The sequence below is a fragment of the Haliotis cracherodii genome, unplaced genomic scaffold (genome assembly GCF_022045235.1).
Source record: "Haliotis cracherodii isolate W230 unplaced genomic scaffold, xgHalCrac1.p SCAF_2, whole genome shotgun sequence".
Classification (NCBI taxonomy): domain Eukaryota; kingdom Metazoa; phylum Mollusca; class Gastropoda; order Lepetellida; family Haliotidae; genus Haliotis; species Haliotis cracherodii.
The window spans coordinates 43,212,911-43,228,432 of NW_027266275.1; the positions used below are offsets into that span (position 1 = coordinate 43,212,911).

Here is a 15,522-nt window from a genome sequence, read left to right on the forward strand (position 1 = left end):
AAATTAAGGCAAACAAGACAAAGCCAACAATATCCCCTGCCTTAGAAGTATGTTTCTTCGTTGATAAACACTGCAGAAAGCAATTTTCCAGCAATATTACAACAGCCTGACAATAATAAAGTCTGTCCCAGACAATCCAGTGATAGATATTAGCAGTTACAATGTCACACAATTGACAAAGCCATTGTGCATGACCAAAATTAAACAAATTGAAAAGAAACAAACTAAATAACAAAAGACACCATTTCAGTGCAAATCTGATGTGTATAAAACTGTCATGAAGAAATATTTACAGTTAATTAATTATGCCTTGCAAAATAATCCTTCCCTCATTTGAACCAAGTCCAAATTCCAGAATTTACAAAAGTCACCAGTTCAGCATGTTCAGTGCATGTTGTGTATACAATGTTACGCCAAGAAACAGCAAACAGTTCAAGTGTTAATTAACCTTATCGTAGTACAAACATTTTTGTAAATTTTTTAAAGAAAATTAAATTGGTGCAAATGATTCTAGGAAAAGTGAAAATAAATAATTGAAATTTCACAATATTGAGTGCAAATAATGATGCCTTCAACAAACTAGGATGTTCTTAAAGTCATAAACTTCACAACAAGTAAACCAGGTGCACTGTGGTTCTAAAGAAAAATATTTTTAAACTGTTTATAAAATTTGATTCTTCATAAACTATAAAAAAAACCTCCTTACAATAAATGCACACTGATCTTAACAAGATAAGATATCTTCATAAGTAGAAATCTGCATGCCAGGATTTGGCTTTTGTAAGTCAAGCACAATTAGAAGTGAAGATATTTAGGGCATGGTAAAAGTGGACAGGTCCTTCAACCGTAGGAGTCACAGGTTGATGTTACATTTAGTGGTCCGTCACATGAAAGAGCGCCGTACCTTACCTACATGAACTTGTACAACGAGAAAAGATTTACTGTCAAGCCATTGACACCAAGGTACAACAATGGCCATATCTCTGTAAACTATGGCTATGATCAAACTTATTCATCTCTTAGTTGATGTATTCAAAATGCCATCTATAGTGGTTTCCGTGAAATTGGCAGTACTGTGCACCATGTTCAAAAGACCCAAAAAGGGTCATAACTAGCATGGCAGATGAATTATTGATGATTGTTTTCAAACAATATCAACATGTTTATCCTTACTGATGTATGTGAAATATCATCCTGGACGGAAGGCCATCCAAACCCACCTTCTTTTCATGGAAGGGGATAATAAATTATCATAACGCAATATAATACAGGGTCAGACTAGACTAGCTTACTTACTCATTATGTGCAAGATTCAGAACAAGCACAGATTTTGCGTTCTCTAGATCCGGTGGAACCTCTTTTAGTTTGTTGTGACTCAAGTCCTGAAAGTGAAAAGAATAGTATTCAACATAATACACTGGAAAACTAGGCATCAGGATGACAGGATGCTTTTTCAGCAGGTATTGATCATGTTGGTGGCATCGGAGACATATGTCAAAATGAGATCAATGGCAGATATAGTTACTGTAAACAGCTTTATTTCTGCGCCGTTAAAATATTGCGAATACCACACCACAGACAATACTGCGACGAGATATTTTTGCGAGTTGACGTGTTGAGATGACACCTCGATTACCAAACAATAGACAGCTTCTCTCCGAAGCTAGTTAATCTGAGTTGGCCGGAAAGTTGACCAGTGTCATGAAACCGATTCACGCAAGATGGCTTGTTTCCTGTGTGGACGCAATCAAGCAAGGTTGGGAGAAGGCAGGATTACTGTGAGGCAACAGTGACACTAATTGGTCTGTTTACACTGTCATTTGTGATGTATTGTGTGACCATTCTGCATTCATTTGTGTTTTTAACTTATTGACTAAACTTGTGGTTCTGGTTGATGATTTCAACATTTGATGACGTGTTGCAATGAACAAAGTATGTATGTATTATTTATACTTATTTTTGCGTTTTTAATTTTTGCGATTGAGTCTCGTTCGCAAAACTAGCAATAATAAAACGGTCGCAAAAAATTCCCTGTTTAAAGTATTTCATCGAAACATGGAAACAGTATTCAAAATAAGCGCCTGCCTGTAGGACCGTGGCAGGTAGATCTTGTGTCAGGCCGGAAGTTTCAAAGTTCTGTTGTATAGATCCTAATGGCCTACAGTAAACTATCATGCCTATTTGTCACAATAAGCTGCCGTTTTTTAAATGACGGCCTGAACAGTTTTGTGAGAATTAGGGTATGACCGCCGATCAATCAGTGATAGGTTTTGCCACTTGTCAGGGATTAATCAGCAACTGTTCACCGCAGATACGGCGAAATGTTTGCAACTGGTTGAGACCAATCAGTGACTAGTCAGCGAATTTTCGGTGTAAAGCCATATGTTATATAAAATACTATATAAAATCAGAAGCGTCATGCAAGGTTAAAGGATACTCAAAACAAATTTAAAAAGATTCCACACAACAGGCATCCTCACAGAATGTTTATTCTAACATGCTTCGCTAAAAGATCTAAAGTGCTAACAGTACTTTATTCTGCGATAAAGTACCCCTTTTGAGTCATAAAAGGCTGATGTCATGGTGCTGTTCAAATTACCTCCCCCATGATCTAACTATCCTTGGTAACATCGTTCCTTCATTACTGTCAAGCAAGATGGTGCATCCACATCAATTGTTTCAGATATTTCAATAGTATTACAGTGTACTTGGGAAGAAATATGGCAAGATGATGTCAACCATCTTTCATGCCACAGGGTTTTCCCAAACACATTCAAACCACTGTGTCCATACCGCAACAGCCACAGCATTGTCTGAGGCAGGCGTTGGTGCCCTAGGAATTAGCAATCCTTGAAGAGTTTCATAGCACTGTGTTTTGGCTTGCACTTACTGCAGTCTGCTAACATTAATGGTGGAAACAAAGGTCAGAAAACACCTCAATAGCCAACGAAATAGACCTTTGTATATGTTTACATTTGATAACTCGGCCCCACAAAGCACTTGGGGAATGTTTCAAGTCACGTGATTAAACTTAAATCCTTCTAATTGGTGCACGGGGGTATGAATAATCTGGGTGGATAAAAAGTTACTTATGTTACCCATAAACTACCCATTTGGGTGGTGTTTTTAAAACATACTTTCATGTAAGGATACAGGCAATTTGGTCTACTTCTAGCAAATCTAGATAGTTTTTACATTTGTATACTTATCCTGCATTACTCCTTAATGCATTCACTGCTTACTTTTGACAGAAATGAAGCTGTGATTGGTCCAGCTGATGAGAAGAAAAAAGGTTGTTCCATTCTAGAAGCAGGACTCCCAATCATCAGCTGCCATGTCATGCCTGAAGTGGTGACATCACGGAACTTTCATACTACTGTCTGAAGTTATCATGGGGAGGCAAGTCTGTGACAGGTTGGCCCTTAGACGTAGTAATGCAGAATAAGTATACAAGTATAAAAAATATCTAGATTTTACAACATCTTTTAACTTATCCTGCAATACTTAATGCATCTGCACCCAATGGATGGAGGTGGGGATACCTTCAGATGTGTACTCAGTGAACACTCTCACTACTTAGAGTTGTGTCAGTCGCACGCTGAAATTCTTCAGCGCAGATATAAGTCTCTATCAATATAATGGGTAGGTTTCAGGATAAAGCCAACGGATAAAAACGATATCCGTTGGGGTCATATGCGGATAGAGATGCAAATATCAAAGGTCAAGTAGGGACTACTTTCAGTGTTTATAAACAAACATGGCGTGGCCCTTGTCATTCAGCGATCGAGTCAGAATTAACCATCGGGAATCTGGATAAACTAAAGGGATAATTGCTATCATTATCAAAAGAACAGTCTAATATTCTGAAAATCAGTGTCCAACTGTGACGTAGCTAAGGCATTTTATAAGTTTTGGCAACTTTGGAGATATAAATTTCAAAACAATTTTGTGAGGGCACTAGGCCTAGCCAAGCTGGATTAGTAGCCATATCTGTGCTTGTCGACTTCTGTGGCTTAAAAACTTTTCCTAAATTAAAATAGTTGATTTGGCCAAAATATGTTTGAATTGTTACCTTGTATCGTTTTGTTGCTGTGTGTACATCTGACTGCACTTAACGTTATGACAGGTCAGGCCGACTGTCAGCAATGCCTGAACGTGGCCGTAACGTCTCATAGACTAGGGTTAGAGTAGCTTCCCTTTGACAAAGGGCAGTTACACCAGCGGACAGACCAATGGATTGCTGCCAAACGCAAGTAAAAACAATTGTTGTTTTGCATATATGTTGCTTCGCCACTGTATAAGAAACAGATTTCAGATGAAACAATATTGGCTACTGTCACTGTCCGACTGACACATCACTTACCCCTGTGACGTAATAAATATTAATGCGCGCATTCCAGGAAAACTCGCAATGTTTCGGTAATGTTTGTGAGAGAGGGAAAGCCATTTTCAAGCACAGAATTAAAGAATGACATCATATGATAAAGAGGTTATCATGCTTGTGTGTTTGGGGATGGGAAATATTCTGTATTAGGAATAAACACTATGTATTTAGCTCACCAAGGCTCGCTAAATACAATGTTTATTCCTAATGCAGGATATTTACCATCTCCAAACACACTCGCGTGATAACCTCTATGGATCTGGCAGTTTGGGCGGGTAGATCGAATAGGTCGATATTGGGTTTACCTAGGCTCTAACATACGAGATGGAATGCCGATGGGTGGAGCTTCCACTCCATGGGTGCCACTCTGTCTGGCCTGGAGAGAGCGTCTGCCAGCACATTCCAACAACCGGGAAGAGCAAGTGCAGACCCAGTCGTTCCACCAGGTTGAAAACCTGAACGTCTGTTGAGCAGAAAGTGTGAGTGAGTTGTACTCTGATTCTGCAAGCACCAGGCTACTGTGATGTTGTCGGTGGAAATGGCTAGTTGGGCATTTTGGGGTGCTCCTGCCAATATGTTATCTCTAGTACTCCAACTCTTGATTGTTCATGTGCCAAGTGCACTGAGCGCACGACCTCAGCCCTGATGTTGCCTTATCCTCTAGACGTGCACCCCAAACCTACAAATGTGTATCTACCATCCATCAATTGAAGTGTCCTGAGGTGGGCCGGTAGAGCAATAGATACAGAAGGGTCCTGCTGTCTGATGTGAGGAGCCAGAAACTCTTGGATCGGCCGTAATTGCAATCGACCCCTGATCGTCAAGTCCTGAGCTTGAAGAAAGCAGTCCCAGAAGCACTTGCCATTGGGCTGCTGTAGGGTGGGGTACAGATGATGTTGGATTTTTATCCATCTGTCCCTTGGCACTGAATGGAGGTCTAGATCCATCTGGAAAAGACTCCCTGTTAACTGGAGTCGGTAGAATGAGATAAGTTCTGACTTCGCCTCATTCACTATCCACCTCAGTTGATAAAGCAGACGCCCTCTGAAATCCTGGTGATGTGTTAGGATTGCCACAACTGGATGATTCAGTATGCAGTCTTCGTCTATATACTATTCAAACCGGATGTTCCTCAGGTGCAGATAGGCAGCTAGCGGCTTGATAAGGCAGGCTGAAAGCCAAGGGGACACTGAAATGCCACTGGTAGTGGATACAATTGAACTGGAACCTGAGGAACCGCCGGTCGCTGGGATGGATAGGAACATGCAAGTGTGCATTCTCCAAGTCGAGGCTGATCAGGGAGTCGTAAGCACTGATGCTGCCCCTGAGCAGTCACAAGATTATGAGAGGAAAGTAAGGAGGACATTCATTGAACAATGAGAGGCTATGTATCATCTGCGGACTTGTTCGGATCCCTCTTGGGTACGAGGAAGATGGGAGAGTAAAACCCTGGTCTTATGGCTAGGGCCTCTCAACCTCTATGGCTCTTTTCTGTAACAAGGTTTGTATGTTGGCCCCTAACATTTGATATTGTTTTCTGGGGTAGAGCTCCGGCGTTCGTGCCATTGTCAATAGTGGGTCTGCCTTCAAGTTGAGCCAATACCTTATGATGTTGAGAGCGTAAGGGTCTGCCATACCGATCCAATTTTGTCCAAAACAGGCCTAATCTCCCACCTACTTGTGTGTGGACTTTTGGGACGACTGGAGGTGGGAGATCACAATCGTGATTGTCCACTGGGTCAACGTTTCCCCCTCCAGTCCTCTGCCCTGAAAAGAGGACTGATAGGTAGTCGGTTCCTTGAGGGATGAGATGAGGTGAAATGGTGTTTAATGTCACGTTCAAGATTATTGCACTTATATAGCGACATGCATGCATGTGTGTGTGGCTGCTTGTACTAGTTCGGACTGATGCCGATTTATAGTGCAAGCCCACTGAGATGCCATACCGCAGTTTAACATAGGTAGTGGCTGGTGAAGATGGTGTCTGAAACGGCAACATTGTCCCCGATTTTTGGAGCATCAAATAAAGCATCGCAGCGCCCTCACCGGACATGGTAAAAGTTCCTGTTCATCCTTGGCCCCCACTATCAAAGACAACCTGGGATGTGATGGACCCAAAACTGGAGTTCCAGTTGATTGACTAGGTGGAAGAACTGGAACTTTTGACATTGTGTGGGGGTGGGTTGTGCCCTGATTGCGGAGAGAGAGCCAGTATGAGCATCTCCAGTTCCAGGTTTTTGATGTGCCAATGTTGTTGAGTGGTTGACCACAGCCCCAAAGCGACTTGACCCTCCAGATGTGCTCCCCATCCATGAAGAGAGGCATCGACGAATAGGTGTAATGTGGTCATAAGCTCTCAAGGAGACACCTGAAACGTTCGATTCCACTGTCCACCATCAGAGGTGTGGTTTGAGACGGTCTAGCTGAACGATGGACACCGCGTGATCCTGGTGCCTTGTATCCTGTGCCTGGATCCTGGTAATGAACAAGGAGCATCTGTATGTTGAAGCCTCCCCCTGGAGGTGAGATCCTGCCCTAACGTGAATAGACCCAGGAGCGACTGCTACTGGCGCAGTCGGGGTTCGTGTAGTGAAGGGAGTAGGTGGAGTTGCCACCTGTCCCTTGGTACAGAGAGGAGGTCTCAGTTGGTTTGGAATAGGCCTCCAATGAATTCGAGATTGAACGAAGAAGTTACGATTTCCTCTCTTTGATGATCCATCCTAGTTTATGTAGGAGACTATGTGTGAAGTCCCTGTGACGGAGGAGTGTGGCCATGTCCCAGTGATTCAGAAGGCAGTCGTCAGATTGAATGCATCTAAATAGCCACGGGGCCAAGGAAATTCCAAATGAAAGCACCGCACATAGACAGTTGATTCCATCAAGGATGAAACGGAGGAATTTCCTGTCACTGGGATGGATCTGCCCATGTAGGTATGCGTCCTGGATATCCAGGCTGATCAGTGAGTCATGAGTCTGTATCTTGGACTGGAGCAGCCTGAGTGTGGTCATCCGGAAGTAAGGTGGATGTGCCAGGTAGCGCTTGTTGAATGTGGCTAGACTGTGTATTATCAATCTCTCTGGCCTCTTTGGCCAGCAGCATGTCCATGTTGGAATGCAGGAGGTGCTGTTGAGTAGGGGGGCAAGTGTCTGCTATGGGTGACGTGGTCAGAGGCGGGTCATCTCTAAGAGTGAGTTGATACCCTCGGTCCCAGTTGGTGTCTGCCATATAAATGCTTTGCCTTGAGATCACCGCTTCCTGCTTGAGTGAGTTTCATCTAGGCTAAAAGTTGTCTGACCTGGAGCGAAACATGTGCGAAACATGTGCGAAACATGTGTCAGGGCCTTGAGGGCAGTCTCGTCTCTGGCCAGGCTGTTAGAGACTAAAGTTCGAGACTTGACCGTTAAAAAGGGAGGTAGATGACCAAGGTAGGCACAAAAGGACCCTCTTGAATTTGGGGAGAGAATCTCATTCCAGGAGAGAGCCAGGTAGCCAGGACGACGGGTTGTGGTAATCTCTATGAGCACTGCGCGCATATGGGTCCTCATATAAATTGTTTGATAGGCATTACTTAGAAGTTGACGGATGACAAGATAGACACAATTTTATGGAAAACAACTTCTTCAATACTGTGAAAAACGACGTGTCGGTATAGATCTTTATACTGTTGTCAAGAAAGACTGAATGAGGGACATAGTACAGAATATATATAGTAGGTGGAGGATTAACAGCAGAGGATTAACAGTAACAACAATTGCATACATCATCATCCCTAGGCCAAGAGTTTCTGTTTAACGGCTCTGGAGGTGGAAGTCATGACAGAGTGGTTTCAAGGAGCAGAGAAGTTCCGTCTCCGCATAAGCCAACTTGGTGTCCGGGACAAGAATGGTGGTAGGACGGTTCGACCCCGTCATGCGATGAAGATCCTCATCTAGTGAGTGGGCACGATCCGCTCAGTTCCAGTGAGTGGATATGAAAGTCCTCCTTCCAATACTTTGGCGCCTTTAAAGATAGTGTAAGAGAGAGAGCTTGGGCAAAATCTTTGTCCTATGCAGTAGCCAGGTTGGTCAGATGTAAGGTTTGACCAGACTCTGTCTTTCTTGTGAATGCCTGACTGTGGGGAAGGCGCTAGCTACAGTGGCTAAACTATCAGCCAGCCAGTCCGCAACCTGATTGAGACATAGGTGGGAATCAACATCTGACAGTGATCCTTCTTTTTGGGGATGAAAGAGCTCTCCGGAAATCAGACTGGTAATCCCCAGAGCACCAAACTGAAGAGCGGCTCCGAGAGCAGCGTATAGAACGAGAGGACTTGCTGCCACTGCATCAGGATGAGACGACCGGTGAGGTAGAGCCATGAGACAAGGTCGACCGACCGTAGAGGCGCCACCTAAGTCCAAGCCAGGCATGCCAGGAGCGTTGCCTGTGGAGTTGCCCGCAGAGACGCTTGGAGAGATGCCGTGGGTAAGACTGAGGTCAGAGGAGCCGAGAGTGAAGCAGATGCTGAAGGCACTGGAAACCTGGGCATGACTGTTGCAGCATCTGCACGTAGTGGAACCACGATGGATCCATGTAAGGTGTCTGGGGGAAGGCAGGGTGTCCAAATCCCGAACATAGGCATAGGCACCGTGGATAGCTGTAAGTCTGAGGGATAGACATGCTGAGGCTGGTAGGCGCCAGGCCCGGCGTCATGGTAACAGAGGAGGATGTGTGGATCAATGTCAAGGGGGTTGACATCGGCGTCTCTGACCGATAATTACGGTGGCGGTGGACATCTTTCCCGAAAACACGTGGAAGTTATAATACAAGAGACTGACGTCACAGGTGGAGATGAAACAGGCTCGGTGGTGTCAGATATTTTGTTGTGACGGAGTTTCAGGGCATGTTGCGACTGTCGTTTCCTCGATGCTTAAGTGTATATTGTGAAAACTGTTGGAAGTCTGGGTGCAGATGGTGGTGCAATTTAGGTACAATGGATGTGGATCCCACCCAGACAATTTACAGCAACACTGGCTGCAACTTGGCATGTTATCTGCAATAATAGCAGAGTGTAATCAAAATGCGTTCCCTCCTGATCATATATGCTATAATAGTTTATCCCCGCCATGATAAACAAGTTACGCAAAACAACGCTAAACACCACCACCTTAATTAAAATATTAATGCAAACGTACAACAATAAATATAGTACCAGCAATACAGGGAATACAGCATGCATGACACGAAAAAGCGTGACCACGAACAATATTCAAAATGGCTACTTGAAACAACAACACGCCTGTGATTACCGTGGTGAAAACCACCACCAGACGTCAAATATTCATGCTATGGTGTATATCCTATGAAATATATGAAGACACAAACTGTATGCACAATATAGAGCTACATGCCAACCACTTGCATATACGAGTATGCAAGGGGTCGGTGAATCGTTCTTAGTAGGAAGTGACAACTTTGAGACAATGCCTTGTGGAATATACAATTTTACTTTATACAGGTAGATATATACACATAAAATACACTATGTGCCAAGTCAGCATACAGTGATAGTGGTTGTTGTCTAGGTGTCCTGGAGCACCTAGCCTAATCATAGCTAGGCTATGGGTAAGACCTTTCTCTGCCTCTCTCTGACTTTCATCTCTGGACCAAGGCTAAAATAGCCAAGGTCACCTGACATTTAGTAAGTCATAAATAAATGTAAACAGTTATTCATCAGTGACATACATGCTCATCTCATTCAGGATGGCAGACAGTTGATCTACAATACAATGGGGATTAACAATTGGGATCAGCATCTTATAAATAACAGCAATGAAGTGTTTCAAGGCATATAGATGTCATGGCTCCAAGGTAATTGGGCTTCGTAATCAAATGTTCATTCAGACAATGCGTGTCCCTAATTGGTCGCTATGACATAATCATGCCAAAAGGAGGTCACATGCCCTGTAGCCTGTGTACCCGCAACTTACCACAACAGACAGATCCTGCAGGTTGAACAGGCCTTGTGGAACTCCATCGTTGGTGATCTGGTTGTGTCGACAGTTAAGCTTACTGAGAGACTTGAGGTTGGTCATTCCAGCCCCCAGTCTCTCAATGTTGTTATGGGCCAGCATGAGATCTTCCTGAGCAACAGTGAGCAGACACACATTTCATCACAACAGATCAAACGTTATCAGGAAAATCTTTTCCTGGCACCTTTTTGGGTCTCTTAAAAAGGTAGCCAACAACCTATTGGCAGCTGGACTTAAATTAAAGGGAGGCTGATACATGGCATGGTGCCAATGTCCAGTCTAGATCTTCTTGTTGTAAGATCTGCCATGGGGAAATTGAGACATTGTCTCCGTATTTACTAAGGCTAATATTACTTATATGCAAGCATTTGCTTAAATTATGCAAATGAACATTGCTGGTTTGAATGACATTTACTAGCCTCTGACCAGTTACTACTGAATTACCACTGTACCAGTTTCTTGAGTTTCTCCACTTCTTTGGGGACCTCTGTGATTTGGGTTCTGGCCAGTCTCAGCCATCTTAGACTTGTCATATCCTCCACATTGTGTGGAAACTTTATTACCTGATTAAAAGAAAACATTTTCAGTTCAATATAGACAACAATCATTAATTGCTTTTCTGAATAGTCTGATATAATCCATCATGCATGTCAAGAATAATACGAAACATTCTGAACTATGAAATTTAGTTCACAGCACTGTAGCTCACCTGGATATGTAGTTAACAGGTAACGACAATCACTTAACAAAGTACAAATATTTTATTACATGAATTGAGGAATTCTGAGGAACACAAATTACAACATAAATCCCAGTCATTGCTAAAAATTGAACATAGATATTTTTTATATTTGTATAGTTATCCTGCATTACTCCTTTATGCATCTACTGCTTGTTCCTGACAAAGAAAGAGCTGTTCGAGGTGTTGCTGAGGAAGAGGTTGTTTCAACTAGCTGAGAGGACAACCTTTTCACACAGCCTATGATGTCACGGATCAGCATCGTGGGGAGGCAGCTCGGCCACAAAGGGCAACCATGGTGGAGACGACCACTAGATCTTGTATGGGTTGCTGGCTTTCAGAGGATCTAGTCCTGTGTTGTATGCCTGGATGATGATGGCTTGAAGCCAAAGGGCTTCCGCCTTTAATGTCTTCCTATACCGGTGTGAAGAGGAGGTGCCGTTGCCTACGATGATCCCAAGCAGGGGGCCGAAACTTGGCACGTTGATCCTCCAGACAAAAAAAATGGAAAAGAGATTGAAGTTCCGGGATATGTAGATACAGATACCTCTACAGAAATGTAGTTATGGTATTACCCTTGAGGTGACTCTTGTTGTGGAGGTGGAGAAGGAATTCAGTCATAAACTGTGTTGACACCGACATGGTATCTTGTTTCTTATCTTTACAAAAGAATCCAAAGGAAACCCATTTGTCATCATGCAGAGAGCAGAGGTCTATATGCTAAGGTAATAGCCTTTGCCACTCTAGCTGTGTGACCTTTAGCACTTAAGACCCAGTGAAACTCCCAGCAAGTTTCATCTGTGCCAAGTGTGCAGAAGAAACTTGCTGGGAGTGGCAACTGACTGTGGGGATTTACCAGTAGGTGTGGCCACCCTAGAAGTTAGAAATGGTTGCGAGTGGTGAGGTCTCGAATATCCACAAATGAATTCCAAGCCAGCCACCAAAGCACAATCAAAAGCAGTGATAGATTTCATGTGTTTTTGATTTTGCAGAACCCTGGTTAGTAGAACAGGTGGCAGAAAAGCATACGCTTTTAGGCCTGTCCTGAATGTGTCGACTGCCCAAACCAGAGGGTCCGGGACCGGGGAAATGTAGGGCCGGAGTTGATAATTCTGATGGTAAATAGGTCGATAAGTGGCAGGCCGAATCGCTGGCACACCAGGGTGAAGGTATCGGGCCGGAGCATCCACTTCTGTGATGAGCAAGAACCGGTACCCCTGACAGAGGATGTTGGTGACAAATGGATCTTGTAGAATTGTCCAATTGGCCCCAAACCTGTCCAATCTCCAACCTACTGGTATGTCTATGACTGGGACAACTGGGGGTGGGAGATTGCAGACCAAGGCCGCCTGGAGATGATTGCGTAAGTGGTTGATTTGACGTTGAAATGGCATCATAGCCTGTAAATAATCGACTCAATTGGGATTGTCATCGGTAAGATCCTCATCAATGGATCATTGAGGATTGAGTGAGTGAGTTGGGTTTAATGCCGCTTTTAACAGTATTCCAGTTATATCAAGGCATGTCAGCTTAATGTGGGAGGAAAGCCTAAAGTGATGCAGGTCTCAGACATTTACCACTTCAGTGAAACCCACGAGCACGGGTATGGTGCTGACAAACCTAGAAACATAATTTGGGCAAACCGAGATTCGAACCCACAATCATAGGTTTCAGGCATGCTCAAGGGAGCCTTGAAGAGCCTCTCATGTGATATAAATCATCGTCTAGAATATGCGCATTATTGGTGGCTTCAAACGCATGGACAGGAAAATCTAACTTCCTGTAGTGTGGCGCCTTAAAGGCTGGAGTGAGGGACAGTTTGGTGGAATCATCATCCAACACCAATACAAAATCTGTGAGCATGGGATCCGGTGGAATGGACTGAATTGCTTCCCTTTTATCAACATTTGGAGCCGGGAAGGGAGCAACTGAGGCCAACCGGTCCACCACTCCAAAGCAGTAGATTTTAAGAACATGCTGACTGAACTTGTCAAACAATCCGAAAGATAATCGTATAGATATTGTGTAAATTGGAGGCGCCACCTGAGCCAGGGATGATGGGTACTATGATTGCATCAAATGCATCAAGGCGGGATCCAAATACAGTGTAGGGAACGAGCCGAAACCAGGAGGCATCTAAATATGCTTATACTCAAGTTGACAACACTATGTTCCATGGATTTCGCGATATATACAGGGTTACGTATTTTTGAAAAAATACCTCAGTTAGGTTTAGGAATTGTATTTTGGGGAAGAAATGACACACAGATAGTAAGCTATGAAAGAACTGAATGTGCATAATCATGATGTGACAGTGCCCGCGTGTCTTTTCTAAATATGCATTTGAGCAAGGGGATTATACTCGGACCCCATGGTACCGTGGCATTCATCGTATCGCGGCATTTGTGATTTCCGATAGTTCACGCGGGACACGCCTCTTAGCGGCTGTCTATTAATACAAATCAGTAACCAGGAAGTGCTCACATCGTAAACAATTTCAATTTCCTCGGAATGTTCCGTCTCCTGTAAGTAAGGAGTTATTAATCCGTTGATACACATTTCTGGCATCTGTTGTAATATTGCCTTACCCCCATCTATCAATGGCCTACGATATAACCCGCAGTACCCCAAGTAAACTTCTCTATCGACCTGAACTAGATCATCTGCGTATTCATGGCGACTAATGAGGTAACGGAAGTTACGTAGTACGCACAATTTTTCCCGCTCTGTGCCCAGAATCTATTGGGAGATCATAAGGGCCATAATGCCAAACTTAGAAATATGTTCTTCACTAGTAACCAAAAGATAAATACATACTTTGGGCATAGTAGGAGTGCTTTTTGTGACAAATTATTGTCATCCAATTTTTTTTAAACAATCTTAAAATATCATTTCTGATATTTTGATGTTGACTTACAAAAATATTTTTCTCTTACTTTTCGGTAAATATGCATTGAATACCTATTGCTGATAACACATTTAGATCTTTGCACTTGTCTGGACAAATCACTGATGTCTGGCATGATCATACCAAGTGGTTGGTAGAATTATATCCTCTTTTTGTCCAATTCGGACCTCCATACACAACTTTTCTCTGTACCGCGATACGATGGAGTTCTCTCCCTTGTCAAACAGAGCGAGAGGCCCGGCTTTTACTCGGAGCTACTAATGTAAATAATGAACTTTTATCAGTAAAATATGCATTGTTTGATAACATGAATGATATCTGATAGAGACAACACGGATAAACATAAAGGTTATTGAGTGCATTTTGTTCCGTTTAGCGTACATGACAAGCACTGCGATACCCCGAGGTTGCAGGCTAAATGGTGTGCTTTTTAATATTGTTCATCATTTTTGGATGAATATTTCTCTCTTGTAATGAAAAGAGCAAAAGTAAAAGGAGATGCGAGTGGGCTTTACACGATGCACAAATGTTGACATGGACACAGAAAAAGAATACTGCATGCAAGGATTCTTAAACTTAAATTACTGGGGGTCCCTTCGACCCCCACTTTTGTAAGTAAAAACCCTGTGGTTACATATTTCCATAAGTGTTATATACGCTACAATAAATTCAGATTATTTTATTATTAATTAGTCCATGGGCACGTGTGTTACTCATCTGGGTCACCCATAGAAACAGACATCCGTAGCTGAAGTACACATTACGTATCAATGTTCATGACACAAGTGTATCAAATATGAGCCGAATCGTCTGGTCTTAGTGGTAGGGAATCAACCACGATACGTATATTGTCAAATAGACTCCATCGTCTACGTAAGGTTACACGTAAGCTCTGTTTTCATGACAATGATATCAAACTAAGTGTACGAATAATAATATTGGCATACGTTGAAGTCATTTCTTGAAAAATCTACACCTCGGACAAACGGCAGCACCCCTGTGGCCGCCATCTTTCTTTCTTCTGGGAAGTGACATCATAAATACGGAAGTGAACTACGAAACACGTTTATGTGCGCTTCAGCAAGCAAACACAGGGAAGGCAGTCCGAAACTTTTATTTCTATTGATGATGTCACTCATTCATTTACTGACATCACAATTTCTGTATGATTTAGCATTATTTAGCTAAATTGGTTTATGGTCAGCTTCGCATAAGTACTGGTAACTATCCACATTTACCATTTGTTTACAAACATTCGTCTCTCACAATACACCGCCAAACAATAATATAAATAATAATAAATATATACGTCATTTCTTCTATGATGTCACTACTTTTACTCCCCAACCGTCAAATCACTCTAACAATACAACGGGTCCGGCCGTTGGCAATGTCATTGAATAAGATTTAATGCAAAGTTATGTTTTTAACCAAATCTGAAACAATTTCGGTTTGCAACAGATAGAAGACTTCTGTAAGATG

The 15,522-nt window shown here is 42.8% G+C and overlaps 1 protein-coding gene across 2 annotated transcripts in view; it reads right to left on the bottom strand.

The window, feature by feature from the left end:
* The window catches only part of LOC139468131 (protein flightless-1 homolog), a 139,209-nt gene extending 124,159 nt beyond the window's left edge, over positions 1 to 15,050 (bottom strand). The window contains exons 1-4 of one of the 2 annotated variants that reach the window (XM_071249892.1): positions 14,988 to 15,050; positions 10,846 to 10,956; positions 10,352 to 10,504; positions 1,297 to 1,382 (exon numbers count right to left, since the gene is read on the bottom strand). In XM_071249892.1, coding sequence (XP_071105993.1) covers positions 1,297 to 1,382; positions 10,352 to 10,504; positions 10,846 to 10,956; positions 14,988 to 15,050 — 413 coding nt within the window. The remainder of the gene's footprint in view (positions 1 to 1,296; positions 1,383 to 10,351; positions 10,505 to 10,845; positions 10,957 to 14,987) is intronic. The other variant, XM_071249893.1, reaches the window with a different exon arrangement.
* Positions 15,051 to 15,522: the final 472 nt, after the last annotated feature.